General features: G+C 39.9%; 1 protein-coding gene across 1 annotated transcript in view; it reads right to left on the bottom strand.

Moving 5' to 3' along the window:
• LOC134005861 (phospholipid-transporting ATPase ABCA1-like) overlaps positions 1-14,487 on the bottom strand; it is a 141,998-nt gene extending 127,511 nt beyond the window's left edge. The window contains 5 exon segments of the mRNA XM_062444881.1: positions 1,946-2,073; positions 2,437-2,578; positions 2,807-2,900; positions 7,807-7,936; positions 14,175-14,487. Of these exon segments, the coding sequence (XP_062300865.1) occupies positions 1,946-2,073; positions 2,437-2,578; positions 2,807-2,900; positions 7,807-7,872 (430 nt within the window). The 5' untranslated portion in view covers positions 7,873-7,936; positions 14,175-14,487.
• Between the last annotated feature and the right edge of the window lie 4,545 nt (positions 14,488-19,032).

Below are 19,032 nucleotides of genomic sequence, written 5' to 3' on the forward strand. Positions count from 1 at the left end.
GCCAACCTTGCAGACTTTCTGTCTCTGCATCAATTCTTTATCTATCTTTGTCTTGTTAATTTCCACACCACTGTACATATAACTACATGCATGCAGAAACATGTGAAATGTATGTAATTTGCCCTAATGGACACTTATGCTAACCATGGAGGACAGCCTGTGCTGTAACTAATGGAACCAGCAATGAAAGGCTGGTGTACTAAAAGAAAAGGAGTCCCTGTTTTTAAAATCAGCAGCAGTGTGGCTGCTTAGGGTTAGTTATGGAAACAATGGCCAAACATATGAATATAAAAATGAAAAGAAATCCCTTTTTGTCCCTTCATGTATGCAAGTAATTAAATAAATGTCTTTCTTCTTCTTCTTTTGTCGTACACATGCCTTTTTGAGGCATTGTGATCTGATGAATTTGAACTAAATGATGTTGCAATTAAATCCTTCACTGGCGCAAATAGGGGCTGAACACTTGAGTTGCACAAGTGTGTTAGAGGAGACAATTTGTTGCTAAACGTGTACCAAATTGTTAACCAGCCGTTTTCTCCTGATTAGCTGCCCGCAGATAGCTGGGGTTCTCTAAAGAGCCAGCTTCGAAAAACCAATGGACTGTTCACTCACTGTTAGCCCCTCTACCCAAACAGAAACAATGGCTTTGTAAAAACAGTGATCCAGCTAAAGTAAATTCACTCACTCACACACACACACACACACACACACACACACACACACACACACACACACACACACACACACACAAGCACACACACGCTCATACTGTATCTATTCAGCATTTGTTTTCTCCTCTCCGGTGCTGTTGAGATGATGATGGGGTTACATAATTTAATTAGATTATCCCTTTTCCGAGTGTGATACATGCAACTCAGTCAATTATTGGAATGAGAAGAGGAAGTGACTTATACTAGGTTATTCAAGGTTCAATTAAGATAAATGTTTGGGAAAATAATCATTCAATACTGGCTGGAATTAATTAATTATGCTGTTTGACACACTGCTTACACTCCACATGGCACCTCCTGATACCTACTAAACAGACATTATTATGTCCATCATGACTGCAGGAGCACTGGGAGGGATGGGCAGGGTCAGACAATAACATGCTCTGGGCTCTTTCTGAGCACTATTGCCTTTCTGATTGAAGTGACCACCTGAGTCTTTTAATCAACCCCTTGGCAAAAACCAAAAAAGGACAACACAATCATCTTCGCCATCCTAGTCTTTTGATAATACTCCATTCCCCCATTCTTGTTAATGACCTTTTGTGTTCTCGCCTCAGACAGTGAATCCCATTAATTATACCCCGGCATAGATCTTTGATGGATTTAATCTTGTATATTACAAGCCAGCGACCCCAAAATGCAAATGGCCTGCAAGACGTTTGTTGAACAGCAGCACCACCCCCCCACCCCCCACGCCCATCCCTCCTCTCCCCCCTCCCTCTTTGCCTTTTTGCAAATTAGGTGCCGTATGAAAATCTGAATATCATCAGGCCAAATGAGCCTAATGCAAAGCAGCAACTTATCAAGACAAACGATCTGTCAGTCGGCGTGGCAAATTGCATCATAAATAATCACACGCCATTGTTTTTGAGGGATAAAGGAGAATAACAAATCCTCTAACTTGTCATCCGCATGAAGGGGATACTTTCCTTGATGGAGGGTACTTAACAAAGACACAGTGGAGTGATTGTTGCTGAGGCAGAGTATTTACTACACCAATTATTTTTTCAACAGCAATGAAACTTTTACAGTATATCGAGAAAGAACTGTTGCTCACCAGTTTCTGTAATAGTATTCTATAATATCCAAGAATCTAACTGGAGAGTGCCATATTTTAAAAAGGTCAGAGCATCAAGACAGCTGGACAACAAGCAGCAGCCTGATGCAAATTATATGTCACTTATGCCTCTGCTGTGGTATTGAAATGCTCTTACCATTACCAGGGTTAGACTGTGACAGGACTGAAGCCCACTTGTCGACATCATCTGCCAGTAATTGCACCTTGCTGAGAAAAGATCTGTTTACCAGGAGGGTTTGTAGCTCAATCAACATTCCAGAAATTCTGGTTTAACAGGAAGACAAAAAAAATTGGACAATTATTTTCAATTTTAATGTTATAGCAAAATATTTGGTTGTATCCTAATTAGAGCCCGCCCGATATATCGGTCAGACGATATTGACCTAACATAGATATATTGGTATTGGTGTTTTCATTACATATCTTTGTGCTTTTAAGTGATCATTGCAAAAAATGTATGTTTATATGTATATGTTCTCTATATATAAACTTATGTGGTGATATATCAACAGACAGCAATAGCAGTATCGGCATCGGCCCCAACATTCCAGTATCGGTCGGGCCCTAATCCTCATGTCTTATAGTGTGATTTATAGGACAGAGAAGGTAAACTTTTCTTGGACGTACACGGAGTTGTTGAAGTTGTTGACTTGGCCTGGTGTCTCCCCTGGCGTTGGATAGTCCAAACAGGGATTGTCGATGTTACAAATCATACCTTGAAGCCAGGGCAGCACGCCAGCCGACGGCATGGCTTTATTGGGGTAGTGACCTAGAGAAACAGAGTGGAATATTCATTCATTAACCCAGCTTCGTGTTTAACACATTGTTGTTTGGAAATGCAGATGTCAAAACAAAAGTTAATATTCTTTTATTTTTTTACTTCAGTAGATCATATTTTCTTTCAGCATTTTGATATATACTTTATAGTATATATACGTTATAGTTGTAATGGAAACTAAATTAAACTGGAGGAAATGTTCTACAGGCTTATACTCACATTGGCCTTTGAAAATTGGTTTGTTTGTAGACCGCACCCACACCAGTATGACGAAGAGGAACAGAGGCCAGAGCACTTCAACCACCAATCGGACCTGCACGATGGGGATTGGATGTTCATCATTTACATAATTTTTGCTTATGAAATAGACCTCTGGAACATATTATGCTTCACATCATTTGCATTGCTATCTCATCAGCTGTTCAAAATGTGACCGCAGTCCTAAAATCAAAAGAGGATGAGGATGGGAGGGAGGTGAATGTGTGGACAGGATTATATTGGTTTTAGAAACACCACAAACTTTCATATGATTACTAATGATTGGAAGGCAAATGGTGGAAAAATCTAAAATGTATCAATATACGTTGCTGTCATAACATTTTTTGTAAATCCTCTTCCTGAAACAGTAAGATTGGAGGTGCAGCTGAGATTCAGTTAATGAATAACAGCAATGACCTTGACCACATGTACTGTAACGTCTATGCGAGCATGTGCGTATCCATGTGGGTGTGTTTACAATGTTGCTGCACATGTCATAGTCCATATATTTCGCTGTTAGTCTTGCTATTACTCGAAGCACTTACGGGATTGAGAGAGCAACCTCTGCTTGTGACTCCTCGAGCCGAAGCTATCACATACTTCTTATCTTGTCTTCACCGTACACAATCCTCTTCCAGATGAGGAGTGCCATCCCCTTCCTTGCTCTAATCCAACCCACTTTAATACCTGCTAGTAGGTACCTTCCCATGTGACACGCTGGGCTTTTATTTCAACCCCAGGGAATGGGTGAAAAAAGAAAAAAAACAACAAAGCACAAATGGATGACCTCAAGGCTTTACTAACTCTCGAGGATGTTGCTCGTATTTTTACCCTCAGTTGGCTTTGTGGGTATTACCAAGACCTTACATTGTTAAGGTTTTGAGGGTTTTTTTTATTTCTAAATATCTGACACAAAGAGTAACTACAAGTTCAAGCTTCCACATTCACCAAACACACCTCCATGCTCCCTTTTTTTCCACAACTGCTGTCACTGCAGAAACACTAAAAGAGTTTATTTTATTTTCACATAAGTCAAGGTAACATGCTGCTCTAAAAGCTGGAGGCCAAGTAACATTTGTACAACACTGGATTTGACTTCATGAAGGCAGCTCATCCCTGCATTGAAGCATTTTTCATCAGAAAGAAATATCCAATAGTGAATGGCTGATTCCTTGACTCTTCACCCCAACACCCTCTGCCATGTAGACTTTTACGCCTCCTTTGGCACACCATCACTCACCAACCCCCCACCCCCAGCCCCCTGCATTCGCTAACCAAGCCCTCACCTCTAACCTCGGTTGACCCGGTGTGCCTGCACGCTCATCTTTCTAACATCTCTCTCTCTCTCTCTCGCTCTCTCTGAGTGACCTGCTTAGAGGAATCAGCTGGAAAGCTCCAGTCAACAAAGCTGCAGCTTGTACTTTGATAACATGCTCAGACACTGTATGATGCATATTAGCTCAAATAATAAGAGAAGACATCTGTACTGGGGTTGTTGTCTCCATTATTAAACTGGAGGGCAAGCAGAGGTGAGGAAAATACAATAATGCATATTGCTTGTTATGCTACAGAGCCATGGCAACCTGACAAATTAAAGTAAGGTTTTTCCCTCAGTGTAGAAATTAGGGGTTGGGCTTGAGTACACTTGCCTTAGTTGTGTGTATATAGACTGAATCTTCAAGTTGTAGAATTTTTTTCAATGAATTACAGATGAGGAAAATTACAGAAAATCACAATGCACATATTTCAAAGAAACCTGATGGAATTTCAAATTCAGTCCTTTAATTCTCTCCAGTCTGTGTGTCAGAGAGGATGAGGTTCTGCTGAGAGGGAGAATTATCATAATGTATTCCAATGAAAAGGCATGGAGAGGGAATACAGAGATCATGGGGACTTTCTCAATGTCTGGCTCCCCCGGCATTTGCCATCGGACACCAGCGTCTTTGTGAATAGATAATCTCCTCCTATGAAATTATGTGAAATACTGGACCATAAAATCAGTTTCATGCCTGTTATAAAATCTTAAAATGCTTGGTGAGGCATTCATATAATTGGTCATTAACCTCCACAAGCCCTCCAGAAGCACCATTGTCCTTGTTAACTCCCACTGGTTTTGTCTAATAACAATATTTCATGTTGACATTGGCCAAATTTCCTACATTCCACGCACAAAACCAGCACTGTCCCCTTACATATTCTAAAAGGAAGGTAGTCGTATATTTTTTTCAGATACAAAGGATACCACCCTGTTCTTTCTGCGAGCTGATAAAATTAACAAGGGGAATGTTTCCCTGATACAAAGTTGTAAGATTGCAAATGACTTTGCCTTGAGTTATTCCAAGAAAGTATGAACTTTGATGAAAAGCTCATTCCATTCTTTTTGTGATGTCTTTTGTTCTACTCTGGCAACAGGCACACTGCTGCGCTTGAACCCCTAACAAAACAAGTGGGCGGATGTGACTGCTATCATCACTGCAAGGGGATAAATCAAAAGAAAACAGTGCAGCTCTTTGTAACAGCTACATCTGCCTCAAAAATGACTCATAAGGCTAACTAGATTCCATGACAACTTGTTCTGACCCTTGAAATGCTATTGCGACGCATGGCGCGACCGTATTCTTCCTTTTGGCGTGTGACCTCTCAGCCAGTAGAGGTGACATCAGAGGCAATAATATCCACCATATATCACTGGCTGATCATGTGTAAGCCAGTGTCTGTGATGAGAATGAGGAAGTAATGACTGGGAATAAGGGAGTTGCCTGGGGATAATGCCAAATAGACTTCAGCCTCAACTGTGGTGTTAAAATATAGTTTTAAAAGTTTTCTAAATCAAAGGCAAGACGCATTTTCGTGTAGAGATTTACCTGCAAATTATTTATATTGAACATATGTAACATTTTATAGTTGAATGGGAATTGTCAGTTAGGGCACTTAAAGAAGTTCAAGTGTCAGTTGATGCTGAAACACTTGAAAGGATCTAAGTCACATTTTTCAGTCGTCAGTCTCACACACGTCTATAGGAAGAGATACGCTTCTATTTTCATCAGTACTGTCTAAACAGGCTGGGTAACGTCTCACACCTAACTCCCACTTCGAGGGTGTTTTTATACTTCAAGTCTATTTTATATCGTTTTATGTGATTTTGTGTGAGCTCCGAGCGCTCCAAAACATGGGTGACCCACACTTAATACTGTGCCTAACGGAGGATGGAAGCTGCTGCTGCTGCTTCTCCATTAACGTGCTGCTTTCACAACTCCCAACAATGTAGACTTGTGTCAGAGCCAAACGCAGCTGAAATCAGTTTAAGTGTAATCGCTGCAAGCTCTCGAAATTTCAACTTGAATCCATGTCGGCGCTCAAACTGCCGGTTTGTACGTATGTAAGCACTGCAAGCAATTGAACTAACATTTGGAGATTAAGAGGTGAAAGCAGTAGAGCTGTTGTGTAAAAATGTAGGTGATGAAAGCAGTTGAAATTTCTGTTGAACTGTGCAATTTTGGAAGTTTAAGCAACAGAGATGGTTTAATCTGCAGATTTAATGTTGGCATTGTACATTTCTGCAAACCACGGATGCATTGAATGTCTACATTTAATACACTGAATTTCTATCTATCTAAAAATCATGGTTTTGGTTAAAATGAAAAAGAAATGACAACAAATGAAAAACAGCTGCAGATGTTCCAGTTTTGTCAGTTAAAACAGGAAGTGGGTAGTGGTCTTGAAGTGGTCTCAAACAGTGCTCTCCGCTGCTTTGATGCTTTTCCAACTTACCATATAACAAAGTTTCTAGCCAACCACCCGATCCCTCCTCCTTGTAATAAGAAAGTGAGCTCACATAGATGTCATCTGAATCACATCACCTTAAATGTTGATGCGGTATGTATAGCTGAAATGCTGATATGCTATCAATTAATCAAATGTTATTCATATAACACCTTTCATACAGACTAGTGTAGTGCTTAAAATGAAATAAAAACACAGAACAATTTAAAGACAAAAATTGAGACACGCAAATGCAGGCAAGAGAAAATAAAAATGTTTAAATATTCAAATAAAATAAATAAAAAATAAATAATTAGATAGATACAAATAAGAAAAGAAAGGGTTTATTAAAAGTTAGAGTAAAAACTAGGTTAAAATATATTAAAAAGACAAAAGAAAAGTAACAAAAGATGAAGTTTAATAAAAGCTTGACTAAAGCTCGGTTAAGAAAGAGATTAAAAGACAAAAGAAATGGACAAATAAAATTGATGAGAAGATAAAACTATAGAATGATAATAATAAAATAGTGTAAAATAAAGTCGACTTTTAAAAAAGCACAATAAAATCAAAATAAAAGACTATAAACTATTAAATTATTAGTAAGTATTATAGCTGGTAAAGACCCAGGTAAAGAGTAAAACTTGATATCAATGCAAGAATATGAGTGTGCATTCCTGAGCGCCACCACACTGTTAGCCTTCAATAGCCTGGTAACATTTTTGTAAGACTGCAATGACACTAAAACCTTGGATAACATTGCTGAGGACAGACTGTGACAGTAAATTGGTAAGAAGAGCCAGAAAGAGTCTTTGCCCTTCAAACAATGCATTTAACACTCCCTATCCCGTTTCATTAAGCCAAAGACTGGCTCTGTTAGAACTAAAATACAGGCAATGTGACATAATGTGCAAAAGAGACCGATCACCAAAAATTGAAGGTGACACTTTGAATTGGTCTGCATTAAGGTAAGATTGTTCTTGTTCTCTAGTGGGAGAGTTTAAAGGCGGCTTACATGTATAGGAGACAATTTTCGTGGTAAATCCCCTCCTATTACCTTCCTCTCCCGTGAATAACTCGGTTGCCCTTGATAACACAACCCTGGGATGATACAACCATATCCTCATTTTCCCCCCATTGCTGACCAATTCTAACAGATATACGTTGATTTGAAAAAAAGGGGGGGGGGAGCATGAGTGTACCTTTTGTCTCTTCCGGAGAGTGAAGTTCTTCCACAGGAGCAGAGTGAACTGCGTCAGGAGACCCATTACGGCTTATCCTGGCAATATCCTGCCAAAGCGTCGCTATGGCAACTGGCCCACTTAATAAACCCTGGAGGGAATAAAAGGCAGAGTTTGGTTTTAATACAGAGGAGCAATGCATCTTGGGGGAGTGCCACTAATCATTCACTTCCCCGGGCCTTGGGGCTTATGGTGCAGCACCTGTTCTAAGAATTATTATCACCTACACTCAGCAAAAGTCTCAGCATGTGGAGGTTAAGCCATTTGGATCTACAATATAAAAGTCTTTGTTTTTTTTTTTTAACTTAATGTACTGCTTTGGACTATGTGTGGAGAATGGACTGCATATAACACTATTGGGTTTTTTTAGGGTTTCCTCTAAAAAGGAGGATGAAACAATGTGAACTATGTCTTTCCATCTCACATTAACCACTACTTTCCTTCATATTCCCTGTCAATTAATCAGTCCTTTTGGTGACCAGAGTAAAAAATAAATGACATAAACTACACGGACAACTGCAGCACTTTTTGTGTGGCCCAAAGATTGCTGTAAAATATTTATTGCTGGTTTTTACTAGCCACTGAACAATGATTACACAGATAATAAACAAACGGATAGATCAGCTGTGGCGTTTTTACACTTGTGCATCAAATGTGACCTTTCTTAAAAGCTCCGCAACTGACAGGATCTCCTATGGCTACGGTTCATTCATGCCGTGAGGCCGCGTGTCTAATTGTACAGTTGGGGATTGACACATTTGCAATTTTCTGTTTAAAATGCATCTACGTGGGAGGTTTGTGTCTTATCTGTTAGAATCTGTAAGAATCCTTCACACATCAGAGTCTATGTGTTCAACCACAAATACTCATGTATAAGTACATTTTCTGACAATCGCTAAGAAAAGCAATAATAAATGCATTTATGAATTGTTAATATTCTATAAGCAATGTGTGTTACCTGGCTTTAAAACATGTTGCAGACTACTTCCGATGATTCTCTATGGAGGCTTAAGATTAGAGTATGTGCACTAGGTGAGGAAGGTAGGGAAGGGCTTTTTAGCCCAAGGGTAGCCCTGACAAATGTGGCACCTTTTAACGCTCCATTTCCTCTTTCTGTACAGGTTCAATCTCTTCCCTCTGTGTGTTTACATTATTTACCGCTACTTCACGGATGTTTTATTTACTGTCATGGGAAAGTTGAGGCTTCTTCGCTTCCGAATGGCCCAAAAAAGTGCTCTAATGGGACAAAGAATTAGAGTGCTCTGGGCCATTCACTAATCAAATACTTAAACATTGGTGCAAGAGTAACAAGCTAAGCATAGACTCTGAACTAACGTTTTGTTTTCTTGGCAGTACAGGTTTGTATTGCTGTGGAGGCCAGCAGCATCGAATCATGCCATTACTGTTGTTGTCAAGCTATCAAATGCATTTCAGATTTTTTTGACATTTACCAGAGACTGTAGAAGGATAAATGTGCTGCACTCAACACTTACTCCACAGCGGTTTTTCTTGTAGTGCACAGTTCATTATATGCTTTAGCCTTCACTTCATGGCTTACTTTGTATATCTTTAGAAGGAGATGCCAGATACGGGACTGCACAAGGGTAAAATGGCATGAGTCTTTACATAGAGGCCTAGTATATGCATGAACACCCGACTCCATCAAATGCTTGTATAATTGAGTATGTGCTGCATTCACTAGCGCAGCTTTCAAGCCTTGTCTTTTGAAACGAGTAATGTGCAGGAGAGGGACAGCTTGGTACCACCTCCACTCTGAAATTACGTCAAGCATGAAGGGTAAACAACATCTCTAAGAATATACTCAACCCATACGTCAAAAAAATGCGTGTGCGTGAGTCGTGTCCGTATCTGAGGAAAGAGATGTGTCTGTTAAAGATTGTGTATGTGTGTGTGTGTGTGTGTGTGTGTGTGTGTGTGTGTGTGTGTGTGTGTGTGTATGTGTGTGTGTGTGTGTGTGTGTGTGTGTGTGTGTGTGTGTGTGTGTGTGTGTGGAAAAGCACAGCTCTAGGACTCTTTTTCAATTCCACATCTAAAAGAACAGATAACAAGTAACAAGAGAGGGTACGATTGTGATTTGCATTGCAGCCGGAGTGTTACAAAACACAATGAACACATTTCTCTCGAGAACAGAAACCATACAGTGTGAAGAGTGTTTTTTAGATCGTGATTTTAATCTTCGACTTTGGAGTACAGAGAATAATTGAAATAAGTTCTTTTTGCCACTTTTTTTGGACTTGTTTTTCACAAGATGGTGGCCATCAGGTGCTGGCATCAGCTTTTAACGGTATCATTAGTTCCAAAAAGAGCCAGAGAAAGAGCCACGGAAGGGAGAAGAAAGAAAGAAAGGAAAACTATTGAGAGGATATAAAGTAAGTGCTGATGCATGCTTGGCATTTGGGGACTACAGGGACAACAGAGTGTATTATTTCAGACCCTAGGATGATCGAAAGAGTAAACAGATATTTGTCATATAGCATGAGAGCAGAGGACAGCAGAGAATGCCTGTGACATTCGTTACAAGAGGGCCACTATAGCCTGTCTGAAGGGTATAATGGTCCCTGCGCTCCTTCATTCCATCTGTCTCTTTTCTCTTTCTATCTCTAACTCTCTCCATCACAGGCTCCCCTACAAACTCCACTGCAGAAAGAAATTATACTGTATCAGTCCCTGAAGGTAGGCTCAAGCGCAGATATTATTTGTTTTAATTGCAGGTGCCGCATTCTGATGAACCTGAATGCTCTCATCTGTCTCTCCTCTTTAAATGCTACATTCAGCTTATTGTTTTCATTGTTTTTGAAAGTGAACAGTTGTTTGGGTTTTTTTGTAAAAAAAATTCAATCACCAGCGGGATCATGCTGCTTCTTTAATTGCTGTACAATTTAATCACCAGCATGACCCCTACTCACCAGCATGATTCCTGACAGTTTAGTTCGTCATACAACCATGAACTAAACTGATTCAATATTCTAAAAGATACATTAAGAGGAAAAAAGAGATATTTCTAAATCAAGTGTATAATCATGTAAAAGCAAATCCTTCAAGAAGAAACCAGTAGAGAGCAATTTTATAAAGATGTCTTGTGCACAAAGATGTGTTGAAACTAGGGCCTGACCGATACTGGATTTTTGAAACAGTAAACATCACTGGGAATTCAATAATTATAAATTCCTATAAATAATAAAACAACAAAAACAAACAAACATATGTGCGTATAACTTGAATTAAGAAAGCAGATCAAATATACATAAAATGCTGCCTATATAACTTAAAAAAAACACAGTGCATATCGGTCAACATACTTTATACGCCCGTGTGAATTTGGGCACCCCGGTAGCCTATACTGGATAAGACTTATACCAAATAATGTACCACAGTTTGATTCCAGCTGTGGACCTTTGATGCATGACCTACCCCTCACTCTATCCATGTTTCCTGTCTCACTGCATTTCAATTGCCAAACAAGTGCTTATTTCACTATTTGCATTGGTGATAAACCACATAAAATCTCATGCTTTAAATATCAAAACCACTACTCCTTTGGGCTTGAAATATGGCTTTTAAAAGTTTAGTCATTCACAGAGGACTGCAACTTTAATTCATTGTGGTTACAGCATATTCTAACTGTGACCCAATTTTATGGTGGGAAAAAAGTATCAAACATCCATTCAAACTTTTCAAACCATGCTTTAATCCACTTCTCTGTCCACTTATATGCTTGGTGATGTTCCTCTTTTTTCTTTCTTTTCTCTGAATCATGGCTAAATGTGCAGCCAATTGTCACACCATAATGTCCATGTGAGTACAAGGATCACAGGACCCAGTGCCCCTGGACTCTCAGACTGCATCTTTGTCAAATCTTGGACACTCTAGTCCGAGACAAGTGATGTAACAGTGTTTTTTGCACCCATGTATCATCACATGTGTCCATCAGGTAACTCTGCATTGCTTTCTCCTCCCATTCGTTGCTACATCTATAACCACACTGCTACACCATCCTTTTCCTTTACCCTGTCTGATTCACTTGTGGTTTTTACATCAGTTTCATCCCAAATCTCAGCCGGTGGTACCTGTTGGGATCGCACATCTCATCATTCTCCAACAAAGTACGATCACCATCCAGAGGCAGCTGCAAGACTCTCCTTTGCATCTCTACTTGATTTAAGCTACAATACTGCTGCATCAACTTGTTTTCACCTCTCTCTCTCTCTTGTTCCTTTGCCAGCATTGTCAAGCCGATAAAGAAAGAGAATTTACAGACCCAAAGATGGATCTTGATCATCTTTTAGCGTTTCAAACTGCAGTACAGATTCTTTCTTTTCTCAGCCATGTCCCCACAATGCACCGCCTCACACAGCGGCTATGTATTGCAATATGACGGGTCTGCTTTATAAAGATAAATGACCTAATAACCTGACATGAAGTTAATATTAAGTCATTCCCGACCTTTGTTCTTGTTGTGAACCTGCTCACTGGGGGCATATTGTGTGATTGAGATTTAATGCTGGGGGGGGGGCTGACACATATGTAGTATTTTCTCAAGTTGAATTATTTAAACTTGTTAAATTGAAGATTCAAAACCAATCAGTGTCCAATCAGCAAACAAAGAAATGCACATTAAAAGCAGCATTACTGTTAAGCATAGTGAAAAGAAACTGTTTTACACGCCTATCCATTTTCATGCTAGATTGACGAGGGCATAGACGTCCTACAGTATAATTACTTATTTGAGCATAAAAAGTATGCCGTGCTCGAGACGAATGTGGTAACATTATGCTGCTGCACAGTGCTGTTAACAGAGTGACACTTGTTGCACTGATATTAGTTTGGAATAAAAAAAATAATTGACTCAATTTGCAGTTTGGTCGACCTGCATGAAGGAACTATTTAAGGTGTTTTGTTGGTGTGTTGCATTTCTTTAAGCCAGTACTTGCCTTTTTATTTTCTTTACAGACCATGAATGGGCAAACTAATCAGGTTTGTTGATAACAGCTGCTTGTAATTTATATCTTAAAAACTGTTTTAAGAACCTTTTCACAAAGATTTTTGTTTGTGTTGTGGAGTGTGGGATTTATGTAATTTACCTGCTGAGTAAGCATGTATCTATTTTATAGTATGTGAGCACATTGCAACCCTAACCTTGGTTAAATTTGCCAGAACCGACTATACAACAGTTGGTTACCTTTCCATTAAAAGCATTGACAATGTTTAACCTGTTGCACTTTAAAACTACACAGTAAAAAATGTCCGTAGAAATGCTGTAAAATGACATCAAAAACCTCGACCCTCTAGAGAGGATAAGCAGTATGGATTTTTGATGTAAATTGGTTTAAAAACATAATTGCCATGCTTATTCAGCAGAAATCCAATGTTGAATTTACTGGATTACACTTTAATTTTATACATTTATACAATGTACATGTTACTAATTCTACAATGGCAGCATCCTGTAGGTGGTTTCTGAACCAAATGCTTCCTTTTAATCACAGAGACTGTAAGCTGTGACACTGGCGTCTGCAGAAATGCTCTGACTCATATGATGTCAGTCATTACAGGTAATTAGTTTTGGAGAAATAATACTTCTAAGCTCTGGTAACTGTGCTTCCTGGGGCAAGCTGTCAGTCACTTTCAGCAGCTAATTAGTCATTCATTAGTAACAAATGAAACTGATAAATAAAAAAATTAAAGGATAAATGTTTGCACTTAATGAATAATTAGGATGTGTCATTCAAGGAGACATTATTTTGCATATATATTATACAGTTCAAAGGTACATCTTATGTGATTTCACTTCTCACTCGTTAAAGCAGTTCTGTGTAAATCATTAGCATGGAAGTGTTATTGCTCAGCTCAAGCTAAAGTTCACCATCTTTCACCTGTGACTCAGCAAACATTTGATAATGAGGATGTTTGAAGTTTCTACTATTTGGTCAATAACTACACCCAAACACTACACACTAAATACTTAACTTTGTTCTGTTATTGTTTAACACAATCTGCTGAAATCCCGTATTCCCTTTCTTAGCTCCTTTTTTCCCCCTATATTAAAAGCATCCAGTCTGGAGGCCAGTTTATTAAATGCTTTCAAATAAGATAAGCAGTTCTCTGAGCACTCTATTTGATCCACTACAGACAAGACAGGCAGAGGAAAACAGATACCAAGGCCTGAGTCTGAACTAGCCTTCGGGAGTAGAGAGCAAGCTACAGTAACAACAACAACAACAGAAGAAGAAGAAGAAAAGCAGCATCACGGGAGGCTTGGCCGCAAAACGTGTGCTGTTAGAGAAAACAAACTGTCAAAAACAACCTACCTCCAAGCTGTTCAGTTTTCACCCATCAGCACATCTTCGGGCTAAAAGACAGGTTTGACCAGTTTGACTGCCAGCTTCATGAGTCACGTAAAAAGCCTAACATCTCTTTCCCTCTCTCTCTATCTCTCTATCTCTCTCCCACTCCCTGCCTACCTCTCACCGTCACTACCCCCTTTTGCCTAGAGTCATAAAGTATGTAAATGACCTCTGCTGAGCCTATCATAGCGACCGTAGCCACAGTAATACCGCAGCCAGAGAGCACACAGGTGGTGTACATTACACAGCATGTTCCCTTAAACTTAGCCCCGCAGCACAGCACATATGCCTGCTTCTTGTAGTCCTGTCTGAGTCACCTGACGAGGTGAGGAGGGTGAACGGGAGCATTGCCCTACATTTCGCTGGCCTTGTTGTTGCGTTCACGGGCTGTGTAAGTTTGTGTCGCGGGGTGCCTCACGGTAAACTTCGAAATGTAATCACCTGTTTACTTAGCACTAATTATTCATAAGATAATTAGTCCCCAAAATTTATCTTTTTTTTAACAAGTGGAGCATCAATTAGAGAGGTTAGAGAGCAGATGGGAACATGAGAAGCGCGTTTATTTATCATGAGACAGAGCTGAGCTGAAAATGATGTTGTTGATGGTCAACTGAATGTGTCACGTGGGGAGAGAAACTAAGTGTATTGACTGTAGGGTTTTATAGCAACTATATAATTTGGTAACAAGGGGGCTAAGAGTTTATTATGCTAGGTGATAAAGAATAATACCAAAGGTGCACTGGGATGATATAATTATGTAGATGAGATGGGTGTTTACTGAGGAGGTAGGCAGGAAATAAAAAGGGAAAACAAGGGGTTTCTTTTCAGACTAAATCTAAAAGTTATTGCATAAAGTTATCCAATTCATCATTCCTTTTTTTTTTGGGAATACAACATATGATTAACATCTATGTAATTCATGTGACAAATTTTGAAATACCAATTTAAGTTTGGAAAATGTTAACTGTTAAATCAGATTGAGAAACACCAGTAATCTCTTGAAGCAGCTCTACAGCACGCCGATTAAGAACTGTAAAAGCAGACATGCAGATATGTGAATGTCTGTCATAATTGCAATCAAAGGCTCTTGTCCTCCGCTCTCTTTCAAACTGCATGAGAAAACTTTTCAGTCCCTCACAGTGGCTCGGGCGTCACAGTGACTTGTTCATGAGGTGTAGGTCCACACTCTCAATTAGTTACACACACTCACTCTCATGGAACCCAGGTGAAACCTCAACTGCCCAAAAGTAATTGCTTCGACTAATGACGTGCCGCCGCTTGAAGGTGCCAGTGAGGTGGAGTACACCTGCTGTTCCCAGGTCAGTAAACCCTATATTAGTCCAGCCGTACTAATGAAAAACAAGGTGTGCGTTTGCAACAGTGCTACCATGTAATTTGTTTCTTGCATACCTTAAGGAACAAATGATAATGGGAACACTACCTGAACCTGACAAGAAGAAATGAGCCAAGGGCTACAAACTGAGTACCTAGATGAACACACAGTAAGAAAAGCATAGTCAAAAAAGCTATAATGAAAGCAGATATTCAGCATAGCAAATAGTAAATGTAATAGTTACCACCTCTGAGGAGCTTGATGTCAGTACATTATTTACTGCCTTTGGGATGTCTGTGTAGAATGATGGACGAGTGATTTCTCATTCTAAAGATGGAAGCGGGGCACTGAAATTATTTAAGGTGTACGGGCAAACCCGAGTGCAGGATCAAGTGTTCCTGCAAACTAGCTACATGGTCAAACTGTGAGTACAAGAGCGCAGAGAAAAGTGGATGGGTTAGGCTCTCAAACCAGCTTGTTTTGGATTGCGCTGGTCTTACTTTAAACACGAGAAGAAAACCCACTGGTGCTCCTCCTTCACCACCATCTCACAACTGACATTATTATAGACGTTTGCTATGATCTACAGCAGTAACAGTATTTCTTATTATGTGGTCTGCACGGCACAGAGAATCACAAACTCTTTTCGCCATCCTTGCTGAGCTTTTGGGCTGCTCGTGGGCACTGCAGAGGAGTTCACCACCTGACTTATTTATGTGCATCAGATGTCAAGCTCCAACTATTATTTGGCTAAATCCTTCAGCGCCTGCATTTCAATTTCAAGACACACCATATAAAAAATAATCACGGCAAATACCCAAGTAAGCGCAGTCAATATTTCAGGCTACTTACTGAGAATTGGGAGGGGGTGTGGGTGGACTTAACACCACTGACAGCTCCCTAAGAGTGTGTGCTTTCAAACTAAGCTGACCTCCTCCTGCCCTCACTTGTTAAGATTTCTCTCTCCCTATTGATGAAGTGATGAGTAAACACACAGACGCTTGTTAGCCGTGTTTGCCCGGACAGACTCGACAAATGATGGGACACCGGGCAGGGATGAACATGAGACAGCCCCATAGGGTCACAGTGGGGATTTTGGCTTTCCATTCTGTGTTATTTCTTCCTCTTAGCAGGTGGAGAGTCGTCCTTGGGGGGGAAACGAAACCAGAAAAAGTTGTGGAAAACAAGAAACAGCCTTCCTCGACAGATGCCTTAGCTTCATCCTTACTGCTGGCTGCTGGTACAGTTGTGTTTGTTTTGACTTCAGCCAGCACGGCCCACACAGACTGTGCAGAGGCAGCAACAACACTTTCCTTTTTTAAACTTGTGTAGTCTGGTTTGACATCACAGCTGTATGGGCTTCAGTGAGAAAATAGTGTAAGAAAAATACCAAAATACAAAAGATGATACAAAAACAGCTTTGTACCAGCAACCGTCAGTGCTATTAACAAGTGAAAGAAACTGTTCTTGTATTTTGTTTTCTTGGGGCCGTTCTTCTTCTTTTGTCCTTTTAGTTTGAGCTCTGTCATTACTTTGTCTAGCATGTTCTTGTCCTGTACTGTCTGTGGGCGTAACAACATGAGACTCACTCACTGTAAACCAAATTTACTTAAGGGTACAATAAAATTATCTGAATCTGAATCTGAATCTACCTTGAAATGTGGCCAATACATTCAACTGAGGAACTATTAAATTACTTCTAGGTCAGTTTAATATGATTCCAAAGATACATGTGGTCATTTATTTTTGTTTATTTTGTCAAAAAATTGAATTAAATTTAATATTTAAACATGTAGGATTGATAAGCAGCCACCACTGGAAGAAAGTCAGTAACCCTAACCCAATCCCTGGCAGAGCTACATCAAACAATAATTTAACAAACCAACAGGTTGCTGCTATATAGGCAGAGCTGCAATTACATCAAAACATATATATATGCATATAGACAGTACTTTGCAAATTTATTCTGAAAAATGGCAATGACCCAAACATAAAGCCAGAGTCATAAAGAGATGTCTTCAGCAACAAGAGAACAAGAAGGCCCGCAACAGATTGTACGGCCCACACATAGCCCTGATCTGTGTGCAAGATGGCGACCGTGGTGGCTGACGAGCTAAGCACCGCAACAATAGCTGAGTACCTTATGTTATCTTTACAAGGCCAGCTGCTCAACAACTTGTTGAACTACTAGATTTTGACAGGCGTGCTGACAATTGGGGATTAGCTTCCGAGATAAGAACTTTGACAGATGAAAAAAATACCATAAAAAAGAGAAAAGGTTTGGAACCGAGATGCCTCTTCTCTCTTCTCCCTCCACTGAATGCACCAGCTGTGCCAAGCTAAGCGAGAAAAATCACAGAGCTTGACAAAAGAATCTCTCAATTCTCTCAAATACAAGAGGACAAAAAAACATATTGACATTCTGCTCACTGCTTCCCAAGACTGCTGTCCCAGAAGCGGCTGATGATCAGATCCAGGGACGCATTGTGGAGTGGCTCTTGGATATAATGAGCCCCAAGCCAATGACTATGTGGACACTATTCCCTTGTCCGGCTTGAACCTGCGTGAGATTGACACCACAATGATTCTGTATATATACTGGCTGACAGGGGAGCAAGACCAAAGACCTGTTCTCCCCTGTGTCCTGGACAGACATTGTCGGGGGTTAAAAAAAAGAGTCAGAAACAACAAAGTTCCTCTGATGTTTCACCAGAGGTTGAGCTGGAGAACAGGTATGTTGTTTTGGAGCTTCCTGTCAGTGAGCCTAATGGTAATGCCACAGCTGGCATTAGAAGCTAACACCGAGACCTGGAACTACCATTTCCCATATTTATTGATTTTAACTGTGTTGTTATAGCAGATAATGTTAATGATCGTATTGATAATCCCAAAGATGGCAGTGCTAAAGAACTTTTGTACATGCTGGACAACTTTCCTAGCAGGAAACAAATTCAACACATAAGGGACATGCTCTAGATCAAGTTATTTATAAAGGGCAACACATTTTCTTAGGTTGTCGTGACTGATGTTGCCTTTTCTGACCAGCAGAATTTAAACAGATCCCCTCAACAAAAATCCCTTCAACATTATTTACCCAGGCATTTACACCCACAACAGCTTTGCCTTTAGTTCCTGGCAATGATCTTGTAAACAGTTTCAGTTCTAAAGTTATGAATGTTATTGATGCCATTGCCCGCATAAAGATCAAAGTTGACTCTGGCAAGAAAAAAAGCACCATGGATGAATGCCACACTGGTAAAAGTTATGCTTGCTTGCCTACAGAGTGATTGTTCCCACCTACTTAAATGCTCTTGTAAGAGTACATGTTACCCCTCGGATGCTGCGTTCATCAAATGAGCGTCGCCTGGCTCTGCCGGCCGTACAACCACAGCAATCCAGGTTATTCTCATTTGTAGTTCCACATTGGTGGAACGAGCTGCCTAAATGTAAATGTAAAAGTTCAAAAAAGAGATTGCACACCGGCAGAAC

This window comes from Scomber scombrus, chromosome 23, assembly GCF_963691925.1.
Source record: "Scomber scombrus chromosome 23, fScoSco1.1, whole genome shotgun sequence".
Classification (NCBI taxonomy): Eukaryota; Metazoa; Chordata; class Actinopteri; order Scombriformes; family Scombridae; genus Scomber; species Scomber scombrus.